The sequence below is a fragment of the Balaenoptera borealis genome (genome assembly GCF_965194805.1).
Source record: "Balaenoptera borealis genome assembly, contig: HAP1_SCAFFOLD_1426, whole genome shotgun sequence".
NCBI lineage: Eukaryota > Metazoa > Chordata > Mammalia > Artiodactyla > Balaenopteridae > Balaenoptera > Balaenoptera borealis.
The window spans coordinates 78,292-104,206 of NW_028122797.1; the positions used below are offsets into that span (position 1 = coordinate 78,292).

Below are 25,915 nucleotides of genomic sequence, written 5' to 3' on the forward strand. Positions count from 1 at the left end.
TGTTTGGTTGCCTTTTGTCTGTTTTCCAGATGGGAAAACAGGAACAAGGGAAGTATAGGTTATTACTAGGTGGGGTTGAGCAAGTGGAGCAGCAAACTGCAAAGCAGAAAGAAGAGGGACGTACTATAGAGGGATATGATTTCCATCCTCAAGGCGCCTGCATCCTGTGCAGGGAGACAGCCTAACATAAAATGAGCCTAACAACAAATATATTGACTTCTTACTAAAAATCTCCAGTTCATAGAACCGAGGGGTTTGTACCTTCTCCTTTAAAAGTGATAGTCCTGGGACTTCCCCGGTGGTCCCGTGGTGAAGACTCTGCGCTTCCAATGCAGCAGGCGTGGGTTCAATCCCTGGTTGGGGAGCTAAGATCCCACATGCTGCGCAGCCAAAGAAATTTTTTTCAAAAGTTATACTCCTGTATTATTGGCTTTAGTGGTTTAGATTTTGTTGTACTGTTAAGAAGATTTCAGTTTATTTACCGGGAACAAACAACACATAATGTAAAAATAGTTTCCCAGAAACGATTTCCATCATTCTCTTCTTCCCTTTCTCCCGCAGACTGGTGTTTCACCTTGACAAGTTCTCTGTCATTCCATAGGAAAGCTGTCTGGCTTGGAGGTTGCAATCCCAGGGAATTTTTCATCAGCGGGGAAGTCTCCATCACTACAGAGGAATCAAGGGAGAAGTCAGTCCCTGGTAAGTGAGATGCTCCCCCTAAACACCAACACAGCAGTCGTGTACCTTTCAAGGGGTTCAGGGGCAAGATGGGCTAGGCATTTCTACTAACTCTTCTTAAGGATCATGGACAGTGCCCTATGCTACGAGGTAAGCGGTGACTGCTGTAATTCTTACTGGTGATCCTTTCCTGTCACAGATTCTCGGCTTTCTTTGTATTTCATAGGACTGTTGTAAGTCCAATACAAAATGAGTCTTATTTTTAAAAACCTGAAATGTTTTACAGAGCCTAGCATTCTCATATAGGGTCCTTTCCATTCTCCCCACTTTCCCGAGAGGCTAAGAACACTTCACACCATGAAGTAGGAGAGGGGGTAGAGCCCTTTTTGATGAAATACATCAACAAAGACAGAGTCTTAGCCTGCTTGCTCTCTGGACAGGATCTCGGACCACAAGGTCTTCAATCCTGGTATAAATGAAGGAGGTGAGGACAGTTCAACTGGCACTCTCATAACAAGAGTTCTGAAACACCTTCCAAAGAGACTATAGCAGTAGATGAGGGAAGGGAGTGCTACAGTGTGGTAGTACAGGGGGAATGATCGGCTACAGCAGTGAAAAGTGTGGTACCGATTGGTGTGCTCTCGGGGTTCTTGTACATGTAGCATAGATGACCTCTACAGTGGCCCTCCCACCTTCCCACCTGCATTAGGTGTTCTTTTTTTTGTAATTTATGTTTATGTATTTATTTATTGTTTGAACTTACTTATTCTACGTATTTATTTTTTTGGCTGCACTGCGTCTCTCATTGCTGTGCACGGGCTTTCTCTAGTTGGCGGCTAGCGGGGTCTGCTCTTGGTTGTGGTGTGCGGGCTTCTCCTCGCGGTGGCGTCTCTTGTTGCGGAGCATGCGCTCTAGGCGCGTGGGCTTCGGTAGTTGCGGCTCACGGGCTCTAGGATGCAGGGTCAGTCGTTGTGGCACATGGGCTTAGTTGCTCCACGGCATGTGGGATCTTCCCAGACCAGGGCTCGAACCCGTGTCCCCCGCATTGCATTGGCAGGCGGATTCTTAACCACGGCGCCACCAGGGAAGCCCTAGGTGTTCTTACATAGAGTCTAAAAACAGAGAGCACTGAGAGAAGGTAGTGGTTATTAAAGGCTCAGGATCTAAATTCTACCTGTCTCTACACCCCTTCCCAGCTGTCGATTTGACCCCATTTTTGAATGCCGACCTCATTCTTCAACTTTCTCTGCCGTTTGTGTACTCACCTTGAAAACTTGTTTCTGTGATGCGTTGAGCAGACACAGGGTGGCAGATTGCAGAGGTGGAAGCTGGTGGTCGGATATTTGTGGGCTGAATCTCCTTCAGTCCCATTCCCATTTCTGGTTGCACAGAGGCCCTACTTCCTGTGTATGACACAGAGCCATAGGATTGCGGGCAGGAGCCAAGTTCTCCATACAGTAAAGACCCCAGTGTGCCTTGGTTATAGTAATATACCTGGCTTCCTTCCTGGTAGGTAAGTGACAGGCGGCTCTGCCCCTGATTTGGAATCTGAGATGGTGTTCCCTGAGCAAGGCTGGCAGAAAGCGATGGATGTAGAGGGACCATGTTCTTGGCGTCTGAAGTTTTATCATACTGGGCTGCCAGAAACATGGAGGAAGCAGCTGTATGCCGGTCAGTGAGTGCCAGAGTAAAGTCTCCGAGTGAAGAAGAATTCTTTTCAGTGCTTGCTGTGATGTCCCACTCAAGAACACCTGGATAGGAAGCAGCTGAAGTGGAGATCTGGCTGTGGTCCGTAACTCCAGGTAACATAGTCGTGCTAGAATGTTGGTAAAGGTAGGCACTACCCATGAGTGTCTGGAAAGGGGTACCAGTAGCCGATGCCGAACTGACGGCAGGGGCAGAGACTCTGGAGAAGTTGCAGACGCTTCGTGTTAGGGAAGTTGCATTGCTACAACAGATTTTTAAGCAACAGAGCAATCCAGCCAAGTTTATATTTTAGAGAGAGAACATCTTCCATGTGGAGGATCAGTTGAAATAGAAGAGATTGTTAGAATTGTAGGGCGGTAGTATTCCAGGCAGGAGATGACGAATGCCAGACACCACCTAGTCACAGACATAGCTTTTGCAGAGATCAGCTACATGTTGTTGTTTTTTATTTACTCTCTCATATAATTTTTTTTAAGTCCTGGACCACAAAATACTGTGGCATCGTTGGAAAAATCTGAGACTCGATTCTAGTCTTTTTTCTGTTTGCCTGCTCTGCAGCTTGGGCTTACGTTCTCAAGCCTTACTTTTTCATTGTGAAATAAGAACGGTGCTACTTAACCCGAGAACTCCCCAGGCACATAGACCCGTGGCGTGTGAGGAGCAGTGAAGGAGAGAAGGAATGGAAGTGCTTTGGGGACCCCAAGAGCCCTTCAGAAACCGTTTGTTCTTTTTAATATTGAGCATTAAAAGTGAAGGCATTCCATTTGTTTCACTCAAAAACAAATTCTGTTCTTCTGATAGCCTGTTTTTTTTTTCCACTCCCTTTTTCTATAGTCAGATCAGTTCCTGATGGGCATTCTCCAGTCCACACTATTGCATCTGATTGGAGGCTATGCAAAATTTCCCAGAGACAATGAATTTTGACTGTATAGTAGTTAATTCTTTATAGTACGTTCCTGCAAAAACACTCTTTTCTTCAGAGTTTTTCCTTTTCAGGATAGTGGTAGTGTTGTGGTAACTAATAAAGGCTACTCTTCAGAAAATTGTATAACTCGTTTTTAGTGTATCTACTTCGCTTACTTAATTCCATATTCCCTGTTTTCTAGACAGACTTCTTGGTGTCCACTGTACCCATGGTTTCAACAGGACTGGCTACCTCATGTGCAGGTGAGTTGCCAACCCCAAGAGGCAGAGCATGTTTAAATTGTTCTGTTTACAATAGTAATGTAAGCTAATGTAAGCTGAATGCAAAAAATGCAGTCAGAGAAGTGTATGAAGTGGAAGGCAATTTTGCCCCCTACTCAGATGTTACCACCAGTAATAATTTAGCACATATTTTTTCAGACGTAAAAAATGCAGATATAAGCATATACAGTGGTCCCTTGGTATCTGCAGGGGGATTGGTTTTAGGACTCCCCATGGATCCGAAAATCCTCGGATGCTCAAGTCCCGTATGTAAAATGGTGTAGTACAGTCGGGCTTCCATATCTGCAGGTTATGGAACCGTTGGATATACAGAACTGACTGTACCTGTGATTTAATGGTATAGTGTTTTAGACATTCTGGTTTATAATTTAATATATGGAGGACATCTTCGTCTGACAATATTTGGAGACCTCATTCTTATTTATTTATTATTCTTTTTTTTCCTCCAAATTTGCTTTATGTAGTTGGATATAAATAAATGAGCACAAACTTAAGCAAGATACATGTAACAATTTAATAGAACCTGATACTCTTAATTCTTTCAGTGTTTCTCCAACTCATCATGGGGCTCGTAAGAAAAGTAACCAACATGGATACTACTACAGTTGAATGTCAAATCTTTAAGTGCTTAGGACATACTAAATCCTTGTATAATGCACTTATGAGGAACCCTTCAAGAGACTTGTGTTTTGTATGTAGCAAAAAGTGTTAAGAGTCAAATATTCAACTCAGTATAAAATAATAAGAAACACTTCTGATTTGTTAGGTTGAGATTGCTTCTCCTTTTACTAATGAATGATTGTTTTAGCTGTAATATCACTGAGCTGAACAAATATGTCACCTTGGAGTACATAAGGAAAAATAAACACATGCTAAATGGGTAAAACATTACAACTACATCTTTACTAGACCATCTCTACTAACGCTTCAGAAACTTAGAGATTTAGAGTGTTCTTACGTTAATTGCAAGAAAAATAGAAAGAGAGAAATTCCTTCTTTTTTGAGATCACAGCTGTGAAGTCGTGATTATACAAATTCTTCATTTGTGTGCAAAACATGAAACACATTTCTCTTAATTCTCCCTGCTTAGAATTGTCAGTCAACTAGCAGGACTTTCCTTCCAAGAAACAAGAGACTGAGATGTGTTTTATATAACTTCAATAACCTCAGCACTACAGTAAGAAGACATGCAGTATCCTTTTGCTGTGCTTCAAGACAACAGGGAAGGAGGTCACAGGAAAGAAGAAATCAAAATGGTTACAACTGAGAAACTTTTCTCAGTGTAACCATGGTGCCACTTTCATTTTTACATAAGCATGGTGGCATAATTCAAGCTCAATACATCAGAATTCTTAATATTTAAAATTTACCTTGACTTTTAATTATCACCATGTTAACAACCAAAATAATTTGACGAAACTCATAAGAAAGGGTAATGTTAATAAACCCCACTTTACTAGAGTTAGTTTCTGGACACATTAGCTCATTTTTTTTATAGAAGAGGGACAGTGAATCTCAGTTGGCTTACAAGCTAGGAGATCACTTTGAATTCTGCATTTCTTAACTGCAAACAGATATAGCACTTGTAACAGGTTATAACTGGTTTTCAGCTGGTTTTCAAGCACAGAGCCAGCCCCAACAGTAATAGTACACTATTGAAAAAGACCTAAGGCAATGAATTCCATTTCCAGTGGAAAGAAAGAATCGTATGGTCTTGGACAAACAATTCTGATGGTTTACTTAACAGTCACTTAGTAGTTCTTCCTTGCTCATAGAGCTTTATGACTTTTTTGAGGAGTGAAGCATTCAGCTTGAGTGGATAAATCCTTGTTAGGCTAAGACAATCATTATCATATCCCTCTTTGCCATGAATTGTCTTACGAATGGTCATATCAGTCTGTTTTGGCAAATGAGTAATTAAGGGAAGGCTGTTATTGTGCTTATGAGAATGATATTTTTCTCTGAGAAAAGATAAATAGGCATTAGGAAAATGACCATTTGGGCTCTTTTTCTGCTTCCTCCTTGTTTTGTGAGAATATGATATTTGGTTTTACAGCAGCCATCTTGTGACCCTGAGATGATCATATGCCAATAATGACAAATGGTAGATTAGAAAGAACCAGCAAAGACAGAAAACAGCAACATCAATAGTAACAACAATCACAGCAAAAGAACAATGGGACCTTAACTTGTGGAGTTCCTATAAAGTAAAAAATATAAGTGCTCTATGTTTATTCTAAAACAAAAAAAGAACTATGCAAACCAGCTTAAAACTCCTTTTTTTGTGCCAGTGTTCTAAAATGTGGCTTTTCATAAAACCTTGACCCAAATGCCAGCAACTTCAGAAAAGAATTTGGGTAGGGGGAAGAAGAAAGTTATCTCACTTAGGAAAAACAACCACTATCTTTATCCTAATCTTTGGCACACAGTTGAAACATATATAGCTGCTGTAACACTTTACACAATTCCTATGTACTGGAGGAATAACAAGATCTAAATAACAATTATATTTTTCAACACTGGGTGAAGGCTTTACATAAAAATACCATCCTCCTTTTTCCCCCTAAATTTCTAAAATATCACGTGCTTTTCCCCAACATCTGCAGCCGTTCAGGAATTTTTAGGAAACTTTCATGCATGATCTTAATTCCTAATCCCTGGCTCTTTGGGCTCAACCACAAAAGATCAAAACCACCAAAAATGATGGTTCACTTGAAGTCAGGTGAGAGACACTGGCTCAGTTAGTCTCGTAGGACAAAAGCAGTGCTGCATCAACTGTCTCCATGCAGGAGGGGCACGTGAAGGATCTCATCAGCCAGTCATCTGTACAGCCCAGGTGATCTGCATACACAGCAGAAATCAAATTGGGTTCTCATAAACAAAGTGCATCATACAGATCACACACTCCCCGATCTTTTTTTTAAATATTTGTTTTATTTTATTTATTCATTTATTTGGTTGCGCCGGGTCTTAATTGCAGTCGGTGGGCTCCTTAGTTGTGGCATGCAAACTCTTAGTTGCGGCATGCATGTGGGATCTAGTTCCCTGACCGGGGAACGAACCCGGGCCCCCTGCGTTGGGAGTGTGGAGTCTTTAGCCGCTGCACCACCAGGGAAGTCCCCCGGATCCTTTTTTCTGATCCATTTCTTCCAGGGTCATAAACTCCTTCAGGCTGATGCTGTATGAGGCCTATTCTTTGAGCTATCCTAATTTGCTCCTCTCAGCTGAGGTGCTAGGCGAGTCTGACTAGGTGTTGGATGAGAGACCAAAACTGGAACTTGATCCAGATATGGCAGCAGCAGCTCCTGATCCAGCTCCGTCCCCTTGCCAAAGCTAGCCCAGTCGGATTGAGACTTGTGAGGCAGGGAGATGTCATCCGAAGTGGGGGACTTAAGGCAGTTCCCCATCTTCCGGGGCTTGAGTGTGTGATCTGTGTGCTGTTTTGACAGTCTCCCAACCTCATTCTTTTTTTTTTTTTTTTTTTTTTTTTAATTAGTTTATTTATTTATTTATTTTTGAATTTAAAAAATTTATTTATTTTTTATACAGCAGGTTCTTATTAGTTATCTATTTTATACATATTAGTGTATATATGTCAATCCCAATCTCCCAATTCATCTCACCACCACCGACCCCCGCCCTGCCCCGCTTTCCCCCCTTGATGTCCATACGTTTGTTCTCTACATCTGTGTCTCTATTTCTGCCTTGCAAACCGGTTCTTCTGTACCACTTTTCTAGATTCCACATATATGCATTAATATATAATATTTGTTTTTCTCTTTCTGACTGACTTCACTCTGTATGACAGTCTCGAGGTCCATCCACGTCTCTACAAATGACCCAAGTTCGTTCTTTTTTATCGCTGAGTAATATTCCATTGTATATGCGTACCACATCTTCTTTGTCCGTGCACCTGTCGATGGGCGTTTAGGTTGCTTCCGTGACCTAGCTATTGTGACTAGTGCTGCAGTGAACATTGGGGTGCATATGTCTTTTTGAATTATGGTTTTCTCTGGGTATATGCCCAGTAGTGGGATTACTGGGTCATATGGTAATTCTATTTTTAGTTTTTAAGGAACCTGCATACTGTTCTCCATAGTGGCTGTATCAGTTTACATTCCCACCAGCAGTGCAAGAGGGTTCCCTTTCCTCACATCCTCTCCAGCATTTGCTGTTTGTAGATTTTCTGATGATGCCCATTCTAAGCGGTGTGAGGTGATACCTCATTGTAGTTTTGATTTGCATTTCTTTAATAATTAGTGATGTTGAGCAGCTTTTCGTGTGCTTCTTGGCCATCTGTATGTCTTCTTTGGAGAAATGTCTATTTAGGTCTTCTGCCCATTTTTTGATTGGGTTGTTTGTGTTTTTAATAGTGAGCTGCATGACCTATTGATATATTTTGGAGATTAATCCTTTGTTGATCGGTTTATTTTTTTTTTTAAGGCTGCATTGTTCCTTTGCTTACTGATGAACATGTACAAGTCAGAAGTTTTTGATATTATAAAACATCAAAGTAATGAACATTCCTGTGTGAACATCTTTGAATATATATGCTTTGTCTCAGTTAACTTCACTCAGAATGGGACTTCTGCATCAAGGAGTTTATGCCCTTATGCTTTTTGTGGGTGTTGCTACACTGTACCAATGTATGGTTGTTCATGCAGGAAATACGTATTGAGCATCTGTTATGTTTAAGCACTGTGCTGGGTGCTAGCAAAAAGACTTGAGAAATTTTGTGAGTGAGGAGACTTGACCTGCCTGCCCTTTGTGAATTCTAGCAGTCCAGAGAGGGAATAGCTATTCAAGAATCACACTCTGCATGTAGAATTACAACTCTGACAGGTGCCAAGGAGAGGGACATGGTACCATGAGAGCATATTTTAGGGAGGATTTGATCTCATCATGGAGATTAGAGAAGGTTTAGGGATGTTTCAGCTGATATCTGAAGGATGAGTAGGTATTAACCAGATAGGGACGTTGGGGAGAGATTTCTGAGCATAAGGAATAGCAAAAGACCCTCTAAGAGGAAAGCATATGCTGTGTTGGAGGAACTGGCCAGGAAGGTGGGGCCGTTGGGGGAGCATGTCATTATAATGGAGCTGCAAGTGTGGGTAGGAGCTCGATCGTGCAGGCTTATGTTTAAGGTTTCAGACTTGAAGAGTAATAGAAAACCATTGAACTATTTTTGTTGAAGGTGAGTGTGTGGAACATACCCAATTGCATTTTCAACCTATCGTTTTGCTACCGAGTGGAGAATACACTGCAGGGAGAAAGAGTGGAAGCGAGGAAGCAAGTTAGGAGACTTGTGTAGAAATTGGGCATAATGGTGGCTTGGACCAGGGTATGGTGGTCATTTTGGTGGAAAGATGTGGACAGATTCTAGAGGTATGTAGGCAGTATCATTGTCAGCACTGGTGGTGGGTTGAGGATGAGGGTGAGGGAGAAATAGCTGTCAGTGATGGTGATTCCTAAGTTTCTGGCTCCTGTGGTTGGTTAGATAGGGTTTTTTAGATATGATGTTAATATTTGTCCTAATTTGTCTTTTGTTATTTGTTGGTTCTTGATGAATACTCTTGTCATATTAAGTCTCCTGTTTTTAGTGTACAAAGCATTTTGACCGAAACTGACCGTTGTATGTTATCAGATAACTTTTTAACATCTGCCAGTTTGGTCCTGTATTTTATTCTCTTTCATTTATTGATTAAATTGTTGTATTAATGTAAATAACTATATTAATAGATTTTCTAAAGTTGCGTTATCCTTGCATCCTTGGTCCTTGGAATAAAGCCTGTTTTGTTTTTTTTTTTTTTTTTTTTTTGGCTGTGTTGGGTCTTTGTTTCTATGCGAGCGCTTTCCCTAGTTGCGGCAAGCGGGGGCCACTGTTCATCGCGGTGGGCGGGCCTCTCACTATCGCGGCCTCTCTTGTTGCAGAGCACGGGCTCCAGACGCGCAGGCTCAGTAGTTGTGGCTCACGGACCCAGTCGCTCCGGGGCATGTGCGATCTTCCCAGACCAGAGCTCGAATCCGTGTCCCGTGCATTGGCAGGCAGATTCTCAACACTGCGCCACCAGGGAAACTCCGGAATAAAGCCTTTTTGTAGTCATGGTATGTATCATGCTTTAATAATTATTGATTAGATATGCTGATATTTTCTTAGGATTTTTCTATCTGTATTTGTAAAGCACAATTGGACCTTTTTTTGCAAAAACTTGATTTTCTTTCCTTTTTATTTACAAATGACTCGAATTTTGTTGTTTTGTAGATATTTGATTGATGTAGAAGGCATGTGGCCAGATGATGCAATTGAATGTAAGTATAAGGGTTGTCACTACTTTTCCCTTGTTATAAAATTTGAAGGGAGAAATGTAAGGGAATTTCTCAAATTTTGGAAAAATAGAAAAGTCTGTAATTCATTTGTTCTGACATACGATAACCTTTTACCAAAAGTTTATAAAGGGATGTATCTGGAAATAGCAAGATATAATAGCCTGAATAATTAGTCAGTGGATTTCAGCATTTTTTTTTCTTTTTTAAATTTATTTAATTAATTAATTTACTTTTGATATTATATCCACTGCCCCACCAAGGAAGTCCCTTTTTCTTCCTTCCTTCTTTCCTTCCTCCCTTCCTTCCTTCCTTCCTTTAAAGCTCCAAGTCATTTAAAATACATGACTTCTTACTAAAAATCTCCAGTTCATAGAACCAAGGGGTTTATAACTTCTCCTTTAAAAGTGATATTCCTGGGACTTCCCTGGTGGTCCAGTGGTGAAGACTCTGCGCTTCCAATGCAGCAGGCGTGGGTTCAACCCCTGGTTGGGGAGCTAAGATCCCACATGCTGCGCAGCCAAAGAACTTTTTTTCAAAAGTTATATTCCTGTATTATTGACTTTAGTGGTTTAGATTTTTTTTTTAATGTTTAGAGGATTTCAGTTTCTTTACCAGGAACAAACAAAACGTAATGTAAAACTAGTTTTGCAGAAACGATTTCCATCATTCTCTTCTTCCCTTTCTCCTGCAGACTGGTGTTTTATCTTTACAAGTTCTCCGTCATTCCATAAGAAAGCTGCTCGTCTTCTGGTTTCATAAGAGATGGTGAACAGTGGTAAAATATCCAGTTGACCGAAATTTCTAGAGTACACTTCAGGGAGCGAATGATGGGGTGGAATGTTGGGGCAGAGTGAGAGATACAGATTCTGGTGAGACTGAGAGTCATGCACAAAAATTACTGGGCTGTGGTGAAGGGAGAACAAAACTAAATCAGGTTCCTGCTGGTGGACAGGAAGCCAAGATGAAGAAGAATGGTGCGTAGCTGGGCAGTGTAATTAGGCCCCTAAGTGCTGTGTCTCCTGATAGTAATTATGAACAGAAACCAAATAATAGTTACTAATAACATGGAGGTGACCAATCCTTGAGAGCTGAGGCAGAGAGAAGGAAAGATGGCATTATGCCTTGTCTCTGGTGCCTTGAGTTTCCCAGGCTGGTTTGTGACCAATCTTGGGTGAAATCATAACTAAGTCATTTCTGCTAAGGTGATCAGCTTTCGTGGGGTCCTTTCTCTGCACTCTGTCCAATGGTAAAGCCCACTGGTTTATGCCTCCTGGAAAACAGTTATTCCAAAGCAGTATAAGTGAAGCATTGATGAAACAGCCATGAAGAACATGTTTCCACATGGCCTCGCACCACCTTTTCAAAGTGCTGTAAAACTTTTTTCATCCAAAAATCAGTAACAGAAAAGGATTGGGATCAAATCCCGTACAGAGGTAGTGTAAGAAAAAAGAGAATAAGGAGCAGAATAGCATGTCTTCAGACAATAAAATCAAGTTGGAAAAGACAGGTCCACAAAACAGATCAAAACTGTAACCTATTATTTCAAAGTGGGCTAAAAGATGTTAGGAAAAACAATGCGAAAGATGAAAGAACATGGATCGAGGAGGGAATGGGAAGTTATTGTTTAGTGGCTATAGAGTCTCTGTTTGGGATGGTGGAAAAGTTCTGGAAATGGTAAATGCTGATAAATGCCACCTATGGGTGTTTGGTTTTAGTTGATCTTCTTCCATGAAAGGGTTTGGAGAGATTCAGAAGCTATGCTGCTGCCTCCATCTTTCTGATGTCCTGCTCAATCTTTTGACATAATTATTTTGAATTTGCACAGTGGTGATGGTTGCACAGCATTGTGAATGTATTTAATGTCACTGAATTGTATACTTGAAAATGGTTGAAATAATAAATTTTGTTTTATGTATATTTTACCATAATAAAAAAAAGATGAAAGAACAGCATAAACCAGAATTAGGTAAGATGATAGAACTCAAGACAGAATTCAAAATAAAAGAAAAAAGTTTCAGAAATGAGGACTAAATTTAAAATAATACAAGAGTGGGGACTTCCCTGGTTGTCCAGTGGTTAAGAATCCACCTTGCAGTGCAGGGGATGCAGGTTCGGTCCCTGGTTGGGGAACTGAGATCCCACATGCTGCAGGGCAACTAAGCCCGCACGCCGCAACTACTGAGCCCACGTACTCTGGAGCCCACGCGCCACAACTGGAGAGCCCACGAGCCGCAAGGAAGAGCCCACGCACTGCAACAAAGAGCCCACGTGCTGCAACTAATACCCGACACCTCCAAAAATAAATAAGTTAATTAATTAAATAAATTAAATAAAATAATACGAGTGAATGAACATAATGGATAATGCCTTAAGAGAAACAAACAAGAAGAGGAAAAAATTTTTTTAAATCAAAAAGAAGATAAAAAGAATTTTAGAGAAATGGCAAACATAACAGATAGGCAAGAAAGAGTCAGGACAGCTCTGAAAAGAGAAATATAAATACGTATAAGGGGCTTTCCTGGTGGTGCAGTGGTTAAAAATCCTCCTGCCAATGCAGGGGATATGGGTTCGATCCCTGGCCCAGGAAGATCCCACATGCCATGGAGAAGCTAAGCCCGTGAGACACAACTACTGAGCCTGTGTGCCACAACTACTGAAGCCCACGCGCCTAGAGCCCGTGCTCGGCAACACGAGGAGCCACCGCAATGAGAAGCCCGCTTGCCGCAACTAGAGAAAGCCTGCGCACAGCAACAAAGACCCAAAGCAGCCAAAAATAAATAAATAAATACATTAAAATATATATATATATATATATATATATATATACGTATAAGAATCTGTTATACCATAAAAGTGACATTTCAAATCAGTGGGACAGATTAGTCAATAAGTTGTGATACATAAATGTTGGGGTATAAATATTTCTCTGGAAGGATCCACAGCACGGCCAAAGCAGATGTCTCTGAGGAGGGAAATGTGTGGCTGGGGAACGTGGGGAAAAGGGTCACTTTTCATTGAATACCCTTGTGTACCTTTTCTAGTGTTCTGTCATGTGAATCTATTACCTCTGAAGTTTGCCTGAGTTCAAACCCCAGTTCCCCCAATTGCTAGCTCTTAATCTAGGGCAAACTCTTCACACTCTCCAAGCCTCTTAATCTGTGAAGTAAGGTCAGTAACTCAGCCTGGTGCTGCCTGGCACAGAATAAACTCTCAAAAAATGGACATTATTAGTGAAAAAAACCCAAATGCCCATCAGTGGATGAATGGATTTTTTAAATGTGGTGGATATGTGAAATATTATACAGCCATAAAAAGGAATGAAGTACTAACACATGCTACAACATGGACGAACTTGAAAACATTATGCTAAGTGAAAGAAGCCAGAGACAGCGGTCACATTTGTATTATTTCATGAAATGTCCAGAAAAGGCAAAACCATAGCAACAGAAAGCAAATTAATGGTTGCCAGGGCTGAAGGAAGAGGGGATGAAGAGTGCCTGCTGATGCTTAAGGGGGCTTCTTTTTGGGGTGATGAAAACGTAATGGGTTAGATGCCGGTGATGGTTGCATAGGCTTGTGGATGTACTAAATGACACTGAATTTGCAGTTTCAGAAGGTGAATTTTATGGCATGTGAATGACATCTCAAAAAAATAATTTTGAAAATGAAAATTGCCCATTTTCCCATAGTCACTATCCACTGTCTCCATCTCTCCCTTCTCCCCACTGCATTCCTTTTCACGCCCAGCCCTGCCGCTCTCTCCCATCGTCACTCCCTCGAGCTGCCCCACGAGGCCTCCCAGGGAGCCTCTGAACCCCTGGGCGCCTGCGTCCTGTGGCTGTTGGAGCTGCTGCCCAGTGCGCATGCCCCCACCACTCTCACCCGTGAGAGTGGACGCTTCCGTCGGATTTTTTCTCATGCGTTTCAGTAGATGGTGATGTTTACAAAAGGCGGCACGTGCCCTGCCCAATGGAGGAAGCCCCTCAAGTTAATATTTAGGCGCGTGCAGAAGTTTGATCTCGTCCACCAGTAACCTCAGGATGCTGTGCTCTGAAAGCCAGGTTGGCCGCCTACGGGCATCTGCAAATACAGAGGACTTCAGAGGCATTTGGGCCTCAAATTGAGTCCTTGTACCTCCACATGGGATGTGACCTCAGCCCTTTGCTGCACCTCTGTAAGTGAAGTGGCACAGGAATACCGGCCTTGCCTGTCTTTGCCAAGGTTAACTGAAGAGCGCATTCGCTCCCCGCGTGCTTAGGTGTTGAGTACATCGTGATTTACATACCAGGCCCTATTCGTGGGCCTCCTGATGCAGCAGTTCCCTTGGCTCTGCCCCTGTCGTCAGCTGCCCCTAGGATAACTCTGAGCCCTAGCCACTTCTCTGGTAGATTTCCCTATTCCCCCACTATAGTCACACCTGAATAAGGCAACTCAGACCTTTCAGAGATGTGTCCTGAACCTCTTGTTTTCTGAAATACCTATCTGGTGGTTGTGAGACTTAAGGCCAGCGTCCCCGAGAGACTTTTTCTATTTCTCCTAGTAAACCTAGACTCATCTTCTGTCACCTTCAACTCTACTCCAATTGTGTTCTTTCAACCCAGACCTCTGACCCTGCTTTTTACTTCTGCCATTTCATCCTCGCTCCTGCTTCCTTTCCTAATTCCATACGTCTCTTTTGGCCTTCCTAGCCCTGGGCCAAGTTCCTTCCTCTTTGCTCAGTTTTTACCCCTTTCCTTCATTCTCCCATCCAACTTTCAGTCCTTCCTTTCTCACGCCCCAGTTAGCAGCATCTCAAAATTCTTAAGGTTTATTACTCATCTATTAATTGTATTCCATTTACTTATTCAGTTCTATACCTATCTTACCTATGTATGGAAGAACAGCTGGTAGCCAAGGTGGCACCAAGAATCCTAGCAGCTCTCACTTGACGTATCCGTAGTAGACAGCAATTTCCATTTCTTTTTCCCTCTCAGTGAAAAATTGCAGCTTCCCCGAAGAGGTGTATCTGGCAGCATTCTCCCGTTGTTGTTGAGCCCGCCTCTTCATGGCCTCTCGCTCTGGCCTCTGCTCTTGTTCGATGGGCTTTGACATGACTGGCTCAGGCACGTTGGGTTCCCTCCATGGAACTCGTTGCTTGCTGAAGTCTTGGCATAGAAGTTGGGTTTGGAGCTTGGATGGGGACTGGCGCTTAGTCACAGCAGGGGGAACAGGCTTCCCGCTGGAGAGAAGCGCCAGATGAAGTTTTGTAGGGTGCAGGCCTAAGAGCAGCAGACTGAGGGGACACGAGGCTGGGTATGGTTGGTCCAAGCCGGTTGGGTTGGGTTGGTCACAGTTGGCTGAGCTGGTTTGGCGGGACCTGGCAGAGAGGCAGGAACTGGCTGGGATGAATTGACTGCAGCAGGTTGAGCTGAGTCAGTAGAACCAGGCTGGGCACGGTAAGCCCCAGCAGGCCGATGTGAGGCCAGAGACTGTGGCCTCCGAGGAGCGGGTCGAGCTTGAGGCTTGTCCCAGGCAGAAAAAGGCAGAGGTATCAACTTGACCTTCCCAGGAGGAGGCCGCTCATACTGGGATGAGGATAGACACTCTGTTTCAGCACTGCTGACTGGTTTCTGGGCTTCGACTTGAGTTTTCTCAGCACTCTTACCCTCATGTGGGGTATGCCGCCATGGCTGGATGGCTGGGGGTCTTTGGGGTTGCTTGAATTTCCCAAGAGCCGACAGGAAGAGAGCCCAGTTTTCTTATCATCCTTCTTCCCCAGCGCATGAAGAACCTTCACAGACTCCAGCATGCGCATGCCTAGGGAGGTTCGAGGCTTTTTAAAGCTCAGTTTGGTGTTTTTTTCGCTTCGTCTCGGGAATTGTTGGCTTCTCTTCTGCCTTGACTTTGTTCCCTGACTGCTTGTTCTCTTCAGCCTTGTTTCTTCCTCTGGTCCTTTTGGTCTTTTCCTGCCCGTGGCTCTTAGTTTTGCTGATCTTTCTGGATGCAGCTTTCTGAGGTTTGCCTTGAGAGTGCTTGGCCGTGTTCACAGGAGCCCTGTCACTGACTGCAGCGTGGCATGTAACCACTTCTCCCCCTAACAGGCACTCTGGATTCTTTGGCTGGATTTTGGCCTTGGGAGCGCCACTGATAGGCTCAGAGGCTTTCTGTTTGTTCTTCCTGGGTTGATCAGAGGGAACCTTTATGACACTTGGCTTTTCCTGCACCTGATTCACCTTAAAGGCTCTGGCATCTTTGGCTTTGATCCCGTTGGGACCTTGGGATTGATCAAGATCTTTCAAAGAACTAAAGAGCTGGGGAAGGTGAATATCCTCCGCCAGTGTAGTAATGTCTGCAAGACCACTGCTGGATTCGATCCCATTTTCGAGTGTCCCTAGGTCCTCACGACTCAGGCTGTTCTTTCCCAGATCAGCATTTTCAGAACCAGGCTGCTCCTCTTGGCTGAGGGGATCGGTGCAGGCCAGCGGCTGGTGAATATCAGGGATTCCTAAAGGGAGTAGTGGAGGATCTTGGTTTTCTTTTGGGATGTGTTAGGCATCCAGAATCTTTGAAAGCTTGGTTTTAATATCATCCACGTTCTTACTCTCTATTTGTCCCTGGCTTGGAGCTGGAGGCAGGGCCAGGAGACGCCTGGCACTCTGGACTGGAGCTGTCACTGAAATGTCCCCAAGTTCAGATGCTGGGTTACTCTCAAATATGTGACTGTTTCTGCTACTGCAGGACTTGGGGAGTTCTTGAGTTTGTGTCACACAAAATGTCTGGCTTGGAGGTTGCAATCCCAGGGAATTTTTCATCACCAGGGATGTCTCCGTCACTACAAAGGAATCAAGGTAAAAGTCCAGTCCCTGGTAAGTGAGATGCTCCCGCTAAACTCCAACACAGCAATCATGTACCGTTCAAGGTACATGATTGCTGTGTTGGTGTTTAGGGGCAGGATGGGCGAGGCATTTCTAGTAACTCTTCTTAAGGATCATGGACAATGCCCTGTGCTACGAGATAAGCGGTGACTGTTGTAGTTCTTACTGGTGATCATTTCATGTCACTGATTCTTGGCTTTCTTTGTATTTCATAGGATTGTTATAAGTCCAATACAAAATGAGTCTTATTTTTAAAAAACTAAAGTGTTTTACAAAGCCTAGCATTCTCATGTAGAGTCTTTCCAATTCTCCCCACTTTCCTGAGAGGCTAAGAACACTTCACACCATGAACTAGGAGAGGGGGTAGAGCCCTTTCTGATGAAATACATCAACAAAGACAGAGTCTTAGCCTGCTTGCTCTCTGGACAGGATCTCGGACCACAAGGTCTTCAATCCTGGTATAAATGAAGGAAGTGAGGACAGTTCAACTGGCACTCTCATAACAAGAGTTCTGAAACACCTTCCAAAGAGACTGTAGCAGTAGATCAGGGAAGGGAATGCTACAGTGTGGTAGTACAGGGGGAATGATCGGCTACAGCAGTGAAAAATGTGGTACCTATTGGTGTGCTCTCGGGGTTCTTGTACATGTAGCATAGATGACCTTTACAGTGTCCCTCCCACCTTCCCACCTGCATTAGGTGTTCTGTTTTTTTTTTTTAATTTGTTTATTTATTTTTTGAACTTATTTATTTTATGTATTAATTTTTTTGGCTGCACTGGGTCTTCATTGCTGTGCACGGGCTTTCTCTAGTTGCGGCTAGCGGGGGCTACTCTTGGTTGCGGTGTGCGGGTTTCTCATTGCAGTGGCTTCTCTTGTTGCGGAGTATGGGCTCTAGGCGCATGGGCTTCAGTAGTTGTGGCTCCCGGGCTCTAGAATGCAGGCTCAGTAGCTGTGGCACATGCGCTTAGTCGCTCCACTGCATCTGGGATCTTCCCTGACCAGGCCTCGAACCCGTGTCCCCTGCCTTGGCAGGCGGATTCTTAACCACGGCGCCACCAGGGAAGCCCTAGGTGTTCTCATATAGAGTCTAAAAACAGAGAGCACTGAGCGAAGGTAGTGCTTATTAAAGGCTCAGGATCTAAATTCTACCTGTCTGTACACCACTTCCCAGCTGTAGATTTGACCCCATTTTTGAATGCTGACCTCATTCTTCAACTTTCTTGCTGTTTGTGGGGCTTGCACTTTGGCATTTTCTTAAAAGCTAAACATAAACTTACCATATGACCCAGCAATTCCAGTCCTGCGTATATATGCAAAAGAAATGAAAACCTATGTCCACAGAAAAACTTTTACAAAAATGTTCATAGCAGCATGATTCACGTTATCCGGAAAAAAAAAAAAAAAATGAAACAATCCAAATGTCCAACAACTGGCAACTGGATAAACAAAATGTGGTAGAGACATACAATGGAATACTAACCAGCAATAAAAAGGAGTACTGGTACACACTATAACAAGGATGAATCTTGAAAACATCATGCTAAGAAGCTAGATGCAAAGACTAGATATTATATAATTCTATTTACATGAAATGTGCAGAAAAGGAAAAAGGCAGATTGGAGGTTGTCTGGGGCTGGGAATGTGGATTGATTGCAAACAGGTATAAGGGACTTTTCTGGGTAACAGAAGTGTTCTAAAACTGGATTGTGGTGATGATTGCACAGCTCTGTAAATTTACTAAAAATAATTGAATTGTATACTTAAAATGGATGTATTTTATGGTATGTAAATTAAACTTCTATAAAGTGTTTTAAAAATCTCTGTAAAGATATGCCAGAACAAGTCACACTGAGTAGCTCTGGAAAGGAAAGATGGGTGCCTGGGAAACGGGAGAGGGAAGACACTGTATCAAATACTCCTTTCTATATTTTTAATTTTGTACCATGTATTGTCAGTTTAAGAAATGAGAATAAACAAAACAAAAACTTACAAAGAAGAGTGTGGCAATAAAGGTTTAATGGCTTTGGTGAGTTCAATAGGAGTAAAACATATGTTAGGCCATAGAAATGTTCTAGCTTACAGAAAGGAAGATGATAAATCCTCTGTCACCATCTGAAGCACAACATGCTTAGTTCAAAGGGACATGCTTAAAAACAGGATGTCAACAAATAGACCCAGAAGCTGTCAACTTAGGAAAGGGGAGTAGAAAGGATGACCTGTGAGAAACGGTTCAAAGAGTGAAGACCTGAGGGAAAATACTTCAGGGAAGGAAGTGGGGACCTGAGAGGTAGAAGATTAGGTCTCTTTTGTGCCTTCAGAGAGCAGAACTGGAAGCAGAGCCAGGAAATCTAGTACAGGCAGATTTTGGATCTTTTTAAGTTTTAAAACCTTTGCCAGCTGGAGCCTTAGACAAATGGAACAAGTTGCCAATGAGCGGCAAGTGAGTGGTGGAGCTGTTGAAGCAGAGGCTGGAGCACCCTGTGGAGCAGAGGCAGCGGAAGTGTTGACGGTCCCTTCCGAGAACGAGTCTGAGAACCTCTGGCACTTCCAGAGGACATGGTATGCACCGCTGGGTGTAAAGCACACACGTTTACATCTGATTAAATGAGGGAGGAGCCTTGGTGTGTGTGTTTCTGCTTCTAGTTTCAATCTTTCTGATTAAGTTCATTCCTGCCTATAAAACGGTAAACATTTAAAAATAGAAAATAGTCTAAAAATAAATTCTTTCTCAACAAAATGTATCTAGTTAGCCCTCTAGGATGGTGAAAATCAAAAGGACAGACGCCAACAAGTGTTTTCAAGGATGTGGAGAAATGGGAACCTTCATACATTGCTGCTAGGAATGCAAAATGGTAACAATACTTTGCATAACAGTCTGGTAGTTCCCCAAATGGTTAAATATAGAGTTAACTGTATTATCCAGAGTATATCCATTCATCGGCATATGCCCAAAAGAAATGTAAAATACGTCCACACAAAAACTTGTACATGGATGTTCACAGCAGCTTTGTTAATAGTAGCCAAGCAGTGGAAGAAATGCAAATGTCCAGTAACTGATGAATAGATAAGTGAAATATGTGCATTCATACAGTGGAATATGATTTGGCCATAAAAAGGAATGAATACATGCTACAGTGTAGATGAACTCTGAAAATATTAAGTGAAAGAAGCCAGTCACAAAAGATCACATGTTGTATGATTCCATTTACATGAAATGTCCAGAATAATGAAATCTATAGAGACAGAAAGCAGATTAGTAACCACAGCCGGGGCAGGGGCTGGGGCAGGGGTGGGAGATTGGGAGAAATGAGTGACTGCTAATGTACATAGGGTGTTTATGGTAGGTGTTGAAAATGTCTTAAAATTAAACTGGGGTGATGGTTGCACAGCTCGGTGAATACACTGAAACACACTTAACTGTACGCTTTAAATAGGTGACTTTTATGGTATGTTAAGGATCTCAAGAAAGCTATAACAATGTGTTTATTCATGTACGCAAACTAAAATACATGTCGATTATGAAGCCTTATTTGGAGAAAAAAGCTTCTCGGGCTCTCTGTTCTTACATCTTCTGTTACTGAATCAGGGGTACAAGAACAATGGAAGGTGACCAACAGCGTCATTTCCATTTAACAGTGGACAGTCCCAACAAAAATGTGGGCGCTGGGTATTGTACGTTTGGTGCAGTGCTACACACACTACGGCTAGCACTAAGTGCAAACCGTCAGAACCGTGCCGTCACGCTAATTTGACTTCCACAGATTCAATCAATAACCACAATTCACAGGTCTGCACTGTGTGTGACAATTTGTGCTGAGGACCCACCATGGGATAGAACATAGAACTGTTGCTGAATTCATTTACAGATGCCGTCGGTAAACCACAACAATCCACTTTCCTTAGTCCGTGGGAGAGTCTCAGGCATTTCCTCTAATGATCTCATCATCCCTTAGCGCCTGGATGTGAATCAACCCACTCTGTTCTCTGCAACTGGGCTTACGCATAAAGATTGAAGTGACTACAAGTCAACTCACATTATCAGCTACCATGATTTAAGCTTTCTGTTGCAGAGAGTCTTGAAAGGAGATACACACTGGCTGGCTTCTTCTGTTATAATTTCTATTATTGTGAGAGTAAACTCACCTGTTAATGCCTTATTACAACTGGGGAAAAAGTAACTGCCACCATCTCAGAGATGTTTCAGGCTTTTTGTAGTACTTTTTAGTTTAATTAAAATCTAGGTGAAATTCATTCCCGTGTTCATTGATCAGACAAACCATCATAGAGACCCAGGGGGGGAAAAAGAAAAGCTTTTCAATTAAATAATGACTTTTTAGGTGGAAACTGAACTTAGGAAAACATCTCTAATATAGGAAAAAGGCTGTATTTTCTTACATCACCTTATACAGCTATTCTTCATGTATGAAGATTGTTATTGCTGACCTTCTGCCGGCAAGGTGCCTGCTGAAAGATGCTTTTCTTTCAGAAAAATGGGTTTATGCTCATTTATTTATAACCACTAAAGTTTAGGACCAGAGATACACATTGATAAGACAGAGTCAAAATTAGAAATACAGTCGATGGCACCAAAAGACAGTCTTTTCTTGTGAAAAGTTTTTAGATATGCACCGTTCAAACTGGCAACTGGCGTTTCAGTACGAAAACGTACTAGCTCGTCTGCCCCCAAAATAACATTTTGACGTAGATTTAATTCTGAAAGGCAAGATTAGAACTTCTAAAAGCAGGAACTAAGGTGATAACTGTCTAGTAGTCACCATCAGAAAATCAGAACTGGTCAATTACTTCTGCAAGTATGGTAGATGATAACTCTAATATATCCTCCCCCTCAAATCAAAAATGCATTGCGCCTGCAGAATGGTCCTCAGAAAATTTCTTTTCATACATGAATGAGTAAAGATTGCAGAGACATAACGAATCTGAATAATGCCAAAATTCCAAGTATGGCCATGAGACTGTAGAGTTAAAATGTCATGGAAGTACTTGTCATTAGAACCGAGGTCAAGAAACTAACAGGATGGTAAGGTTCCCAGATAGTGGCTGGGTTTGGGGTAGAAAAGAAAGAAAATCAAGAGCTAAAGTCCTCAATTAATATACAGGAAAAACTGGAAGGTTAGCAAATGATCATTAAAATCTTGTAGAGGGTGGTAGAGCTAGATGACTTAAGTCCCAAAGGATTTTCTATCAGGTTTGAAAAATTATGGTCTGGAAGTGACCCTCTCACTCTCTTTGCTTCTCTGCATTCTCTGAAATCTTTCCTCTTAGCTTTAGTATTTGTGAGGATTATGATCACCTTTTTTACATGGATGGCTCTAAAATCTTTATTCCACTCATGACATACTCATGAGGTCATACGTAGCTATGTTTTTAGATAGTTTCACTTGGATGTTTTGATCTAACTTCAACTTTAATCAATAAAACTCCTTCATATTTCAGTCAGAATTAGTTTCCTCTTCCAATCTCTCCATTTTGATAAGGTGTTTGCATAGTATTTTAGTTGCTTTGGGTAGAAATTTCAAAAGAACCACGGCTATTAATTACCAAGTCCAAGTGATGAGAGTCCAGCTTAGTTTCTTCTCATAAATTAATTGATGAATATCACTTTCTTATTTAAAAATCTCTGCTGACAATTAGCTAAACATTTGGCAATAAAATTATATCTAGACACACAAAATAAATTCCATGTGGATTAAGTGTTTAAATGCATTGCCCTCCACCCTAAATAAGTATTAAAAAAAAAAAAAAAAAAAGGAGAATACTTTTTTATAATCTTGTGGTTGGGGACATCTTTCTTAGCATGGAAAAAAGAAATAAAGAAGTTGAGTACACAACAATGCTATTACACTATTAATACAATATCAATAATGCTCAAGAATTAATAAGAAAAATTCTTCAGAGAAAAATGGGCAAAGGATATAAGCAGCTAATTCTCAAAACAAGAAATGTAAAGAGCAATCTCTGAAACCTAATATTTAAAAAATGCAATTTAAAGCAATGAGTTTTTTCACACATTAGATTAGCAAATATTAAAAAGACTGATACTACCCATAGTTGGCAAAGGAATGAAGAAACACGTCCTCTCATACTTTTGGTGGGCACATATATTTGTACAAAATTCCCGGAGGGCACATAGTTAGAGGTGGGGAGGTCTACAGATTACTGACAGTCTTTTAAATTTCTATTATTAATGATCTACTTAGGATTTAAAACTTCTTGGTCAACTCTGTTAATTTATATTTTCTTAGAAAATCACCCATCTAATTTCGGTTTTAAAATATATCAGCCTAGGGCTTCCCTGGTGGCGCAGTGGTTGAGAATCTGCCTGCCAATGCAGGGGACACGGGTTCGAGCCCTGGTCTGGGAGGATCCCACATGCCGCGGAGCAACTAGGCCCGTGAGCCACAACTACTGAGCCTGCGCGTCTGGAGCCTGTGCCCCGCAACAAGAGAGGCCGCGACAGTGAAAACCCCGCGCACCGCGATGAAGAGTGGCCCCCGCTTGCCACAACTAGAGAAAGCCCTCGCGTAGAAACGAAGACCCAACACAGCCAAAAAAATAAAATAAATAAATAAATAAAATCCAGCCATTCATATTAAAAAAAAAAAAAAAGGAAAAAAAAATATATATATCAGCTTAAAGTTGCATACAGTAATCTTTTTAAAAAAAACACTTCTTTGACTGTGGTTATACCCTTCCATACTATTAGTGTTGATCCTTTTCTCATGGTCAGAATAACCAGAGATTTGGTCTATTTTTTTTTTGAAAGAACCAGATCTTGGTTATATCGATCAATTCTGGGGACTGATTTATAGAATGCTTATTTCAATTGTTTCCTAGTTGAGTTTGTTGAACTAAAATATCATTGAAGGCTATACATTTTCCTCTCAATATAGATTTAGTCACATCCCGTAAGTTTTGGATATGTGCTTTTACTGTCATTAATGAAAAAAATTCTATAATCTCAATTTTTAGTTCTCCTGTAGCCCAAAAGCTTAGACTGTTTTAAAATGTTTATTTAAGGAAAAAGTTATAGTTGTTAAATTCCAACCTTATTGTACTGTGGTTAGAGAATATAAGCTTAGTTAGAAATGTTCTACTTTGCGGATTTATCAACATTTTGCCTAAATGTACAGTTAATTTTTGTAAATATTCCGTGGGCATTTGGAACAACTGTGGCTGCTGTGTTTTGGGAATAAAGTTTTCTATAGATACTTTAAATCAAACTTCTTAATATTGCTATTAAAATCTTCCATATCTTTTATCTGTTATATGTCAAAATCTGATAAAAACAATGAAAATATCCCATTCTTGTACTTTTGTCACGTTGTATATTGTAATTATGTCTGGATGAACATATGAATGCACTCTGGTTGAAAGCACAGCAGTAATTTTGGAAGTCTCTGAAAGACTCTTTCTTCCCTTGGAAATTACAGAGTGGAGATAGGGTAGATTCTCAAGACAAGTAACATTTAATTAGAAATGACCCCAAAACGCTACCTTTCCATGGTATAGAAACTTGTATTTCTAATCCGGAAAAACTATAAATTATTGGCAGAAAGGTGGAAGTATAGGAATTTTCATGCATTGCAGGTAGGAATATAGACTGGAAATTAATTTGGTACTAATGTAGAAAATTAAGTATACATATAGCTTATGATCCAAGATTTCCACTTCTGGGTCTGTGCAACAAAGGTAGTCTCACAAGGTCCATAAGGCAATATGGACAAGGATGTGCACTGCTGGTGTTTTGCCTTGTTGGGAATTGACGGCGACCTGGGTGTCCATTACAGGGCAAGTGCATAGGTAGATTGGTAGATGCACTCCATGGAGTACTATGCAGTGATCAGAAACCTGAATTAGACGTATGTATAGCAATGTGATGAATCTTAAAAATACAAGCTTAGTGAAAATAACAAAAGTAATGACATACCTTTTATATACATTGAAAATACATGACAACACAGAATACATATTTTGTAAGAACTCTTGTAAGCCAAAAGATATTTACATAACAAGGCCAGTTCCGACGGGAGGACAGGAATGAGGATGGGATATGGGAATGAAATTTTAAAAAGAGAGGCCATGAACCTAGGAGTATACTTAACTCAACTCTTGGCAGCTGAAGTTAAAAAAATTTTTTTAACTTTATCTTGGCATAGAAACTGCGTACTAATTCTATGCTTTCGCTCTGCTTCTAGAAGGATTTGTTATGACTAGATTGGAGGTTCAAACAGGTACTTTAGGCAGAAACTAGAACACAATGAAAAGCTTGAGAATTCTCTCTTCCAGCTCATAACTAACGTTTTATGTTTGATCAGTCTGGCTGAGGTCACTTTTTAATTAATGTCACAAAGAAATTTTTATGGTTTCATAGTAGAAAAGATGTGCTTCTTGTTTAAAAAAAAACATGAAAAATTTTTTTTAAAAAAAGTATAATCCCATAATCTTAAAATAATCTGCTAATATTTAATTTTGATCCAGTCATATAAATACATGTAAATATTATATCTTGCTTTTTACCTCTTAGCATATAATGAAATGTATCCTTGGGTTCCAAGATACTGCTTTGGACTGTTGTTTCTCTCCATATATGTGTGATTGTGAAGAGTGATACGAAATTAGCCTGTTTTATAAAAATGTAAGAAACACTGGTAAACATTTAATTAAATATTACTAAAGCTCTCATTTTATTCTCTCATGGAGGTCTCTTTGTTTGGTAGTTAGTTTGTGTTGTTCATTTGCCCCACTGCTGAAAACGTGGGCAACTGGAAATAATGAGAGGTCAAAAATACAGAGAAATTATTCATCTTCAGCTTTTTCTCTGTAAACAAAAACTGTTAAATATGGCTTCTTTTGTACTGACAGTAGTAAACTATCCCTTTTCTTTGATCCCAGTATACACCCAGACATTGAGAGAAAAAGATGGGAAAGGGAGGGGGAAAGAAAGAAAAAACAAGAAGGAGAGAGAGAAAGAGCACAGAGACAAACACAGCAAGAACATGAGAGAAGGAGAGGAGAAAAGGAGTAAGCAGAAGAACAAGAGAGCTACACAGCAGAGACAGTGAGACAAGAGACAGCATGGGGTGGGGTGGAGGAGAGCACAAGTGCACAGAATGCGGGTGCA

The 25,915-nt window shown here is 41.2% G+C and overlaps 1 protein-coding gene and 1 pseudogene across 7 annotated transcripts in view; one reads left to right on the plus strand and one right to left on the minus strand.

Annotated features, from left to right (window-relative positions):
• LOC309622038 (uncharacterized protein) overlaps positions 1 to 24,091 on the plus strand; it is a 51,324-nt gene extending 27,233 nt beyond the window's left edge. The window contains exons 1-6 of one of the 6 annotated variants that reach the window (XR_014240449.1): positions 2,579 to 3,311; positions 3,492 to 3,552; positions 4,682 to 5,023; positions 9,523 to 9,696; positions 9,854 to 9,900; positions 10,610 to 24,091. Coding sequence is in view for 1 of the 6 variants with exons in the window: in XM_082409242.1 (XP_082265368.1) it covers positions 562 to 699; positions 3,492 to 3,552; positions 9,854 to 9,900; positions 10,610 to 10,677 (314 nt within the window). In the remaining 5 variants the exon portion in view is untranslated. Of the gene's footprint in view, positions 1 to 561; positions 700 to 2,383; positions 2,481 to 2,578; positions 3,312 to 3,491; positions 3,553 to 4,681; positions 5,024 to 9,522; positions 9,697 to 9,853; positions 9,901 to 10,609 lie in introns of those variants that run through there. The other 5 variants (XR_014240448.1, XR_014240450.1, XM_082409242.1 and 2 more) reach the window with 5 other exon arrangements.
• Positions 5,034 to 7,556, minus strand: LOC309622039 (RING finger protein 11 pseudogene; annotated as a pseudogene). Its single transcript has one exon. The product of its transcript is annotated as an RING finger protein 11 pseudogene (transcript).
• Positions 24,092 to 25,915: the final 1,824 nt, after the last annotated feature.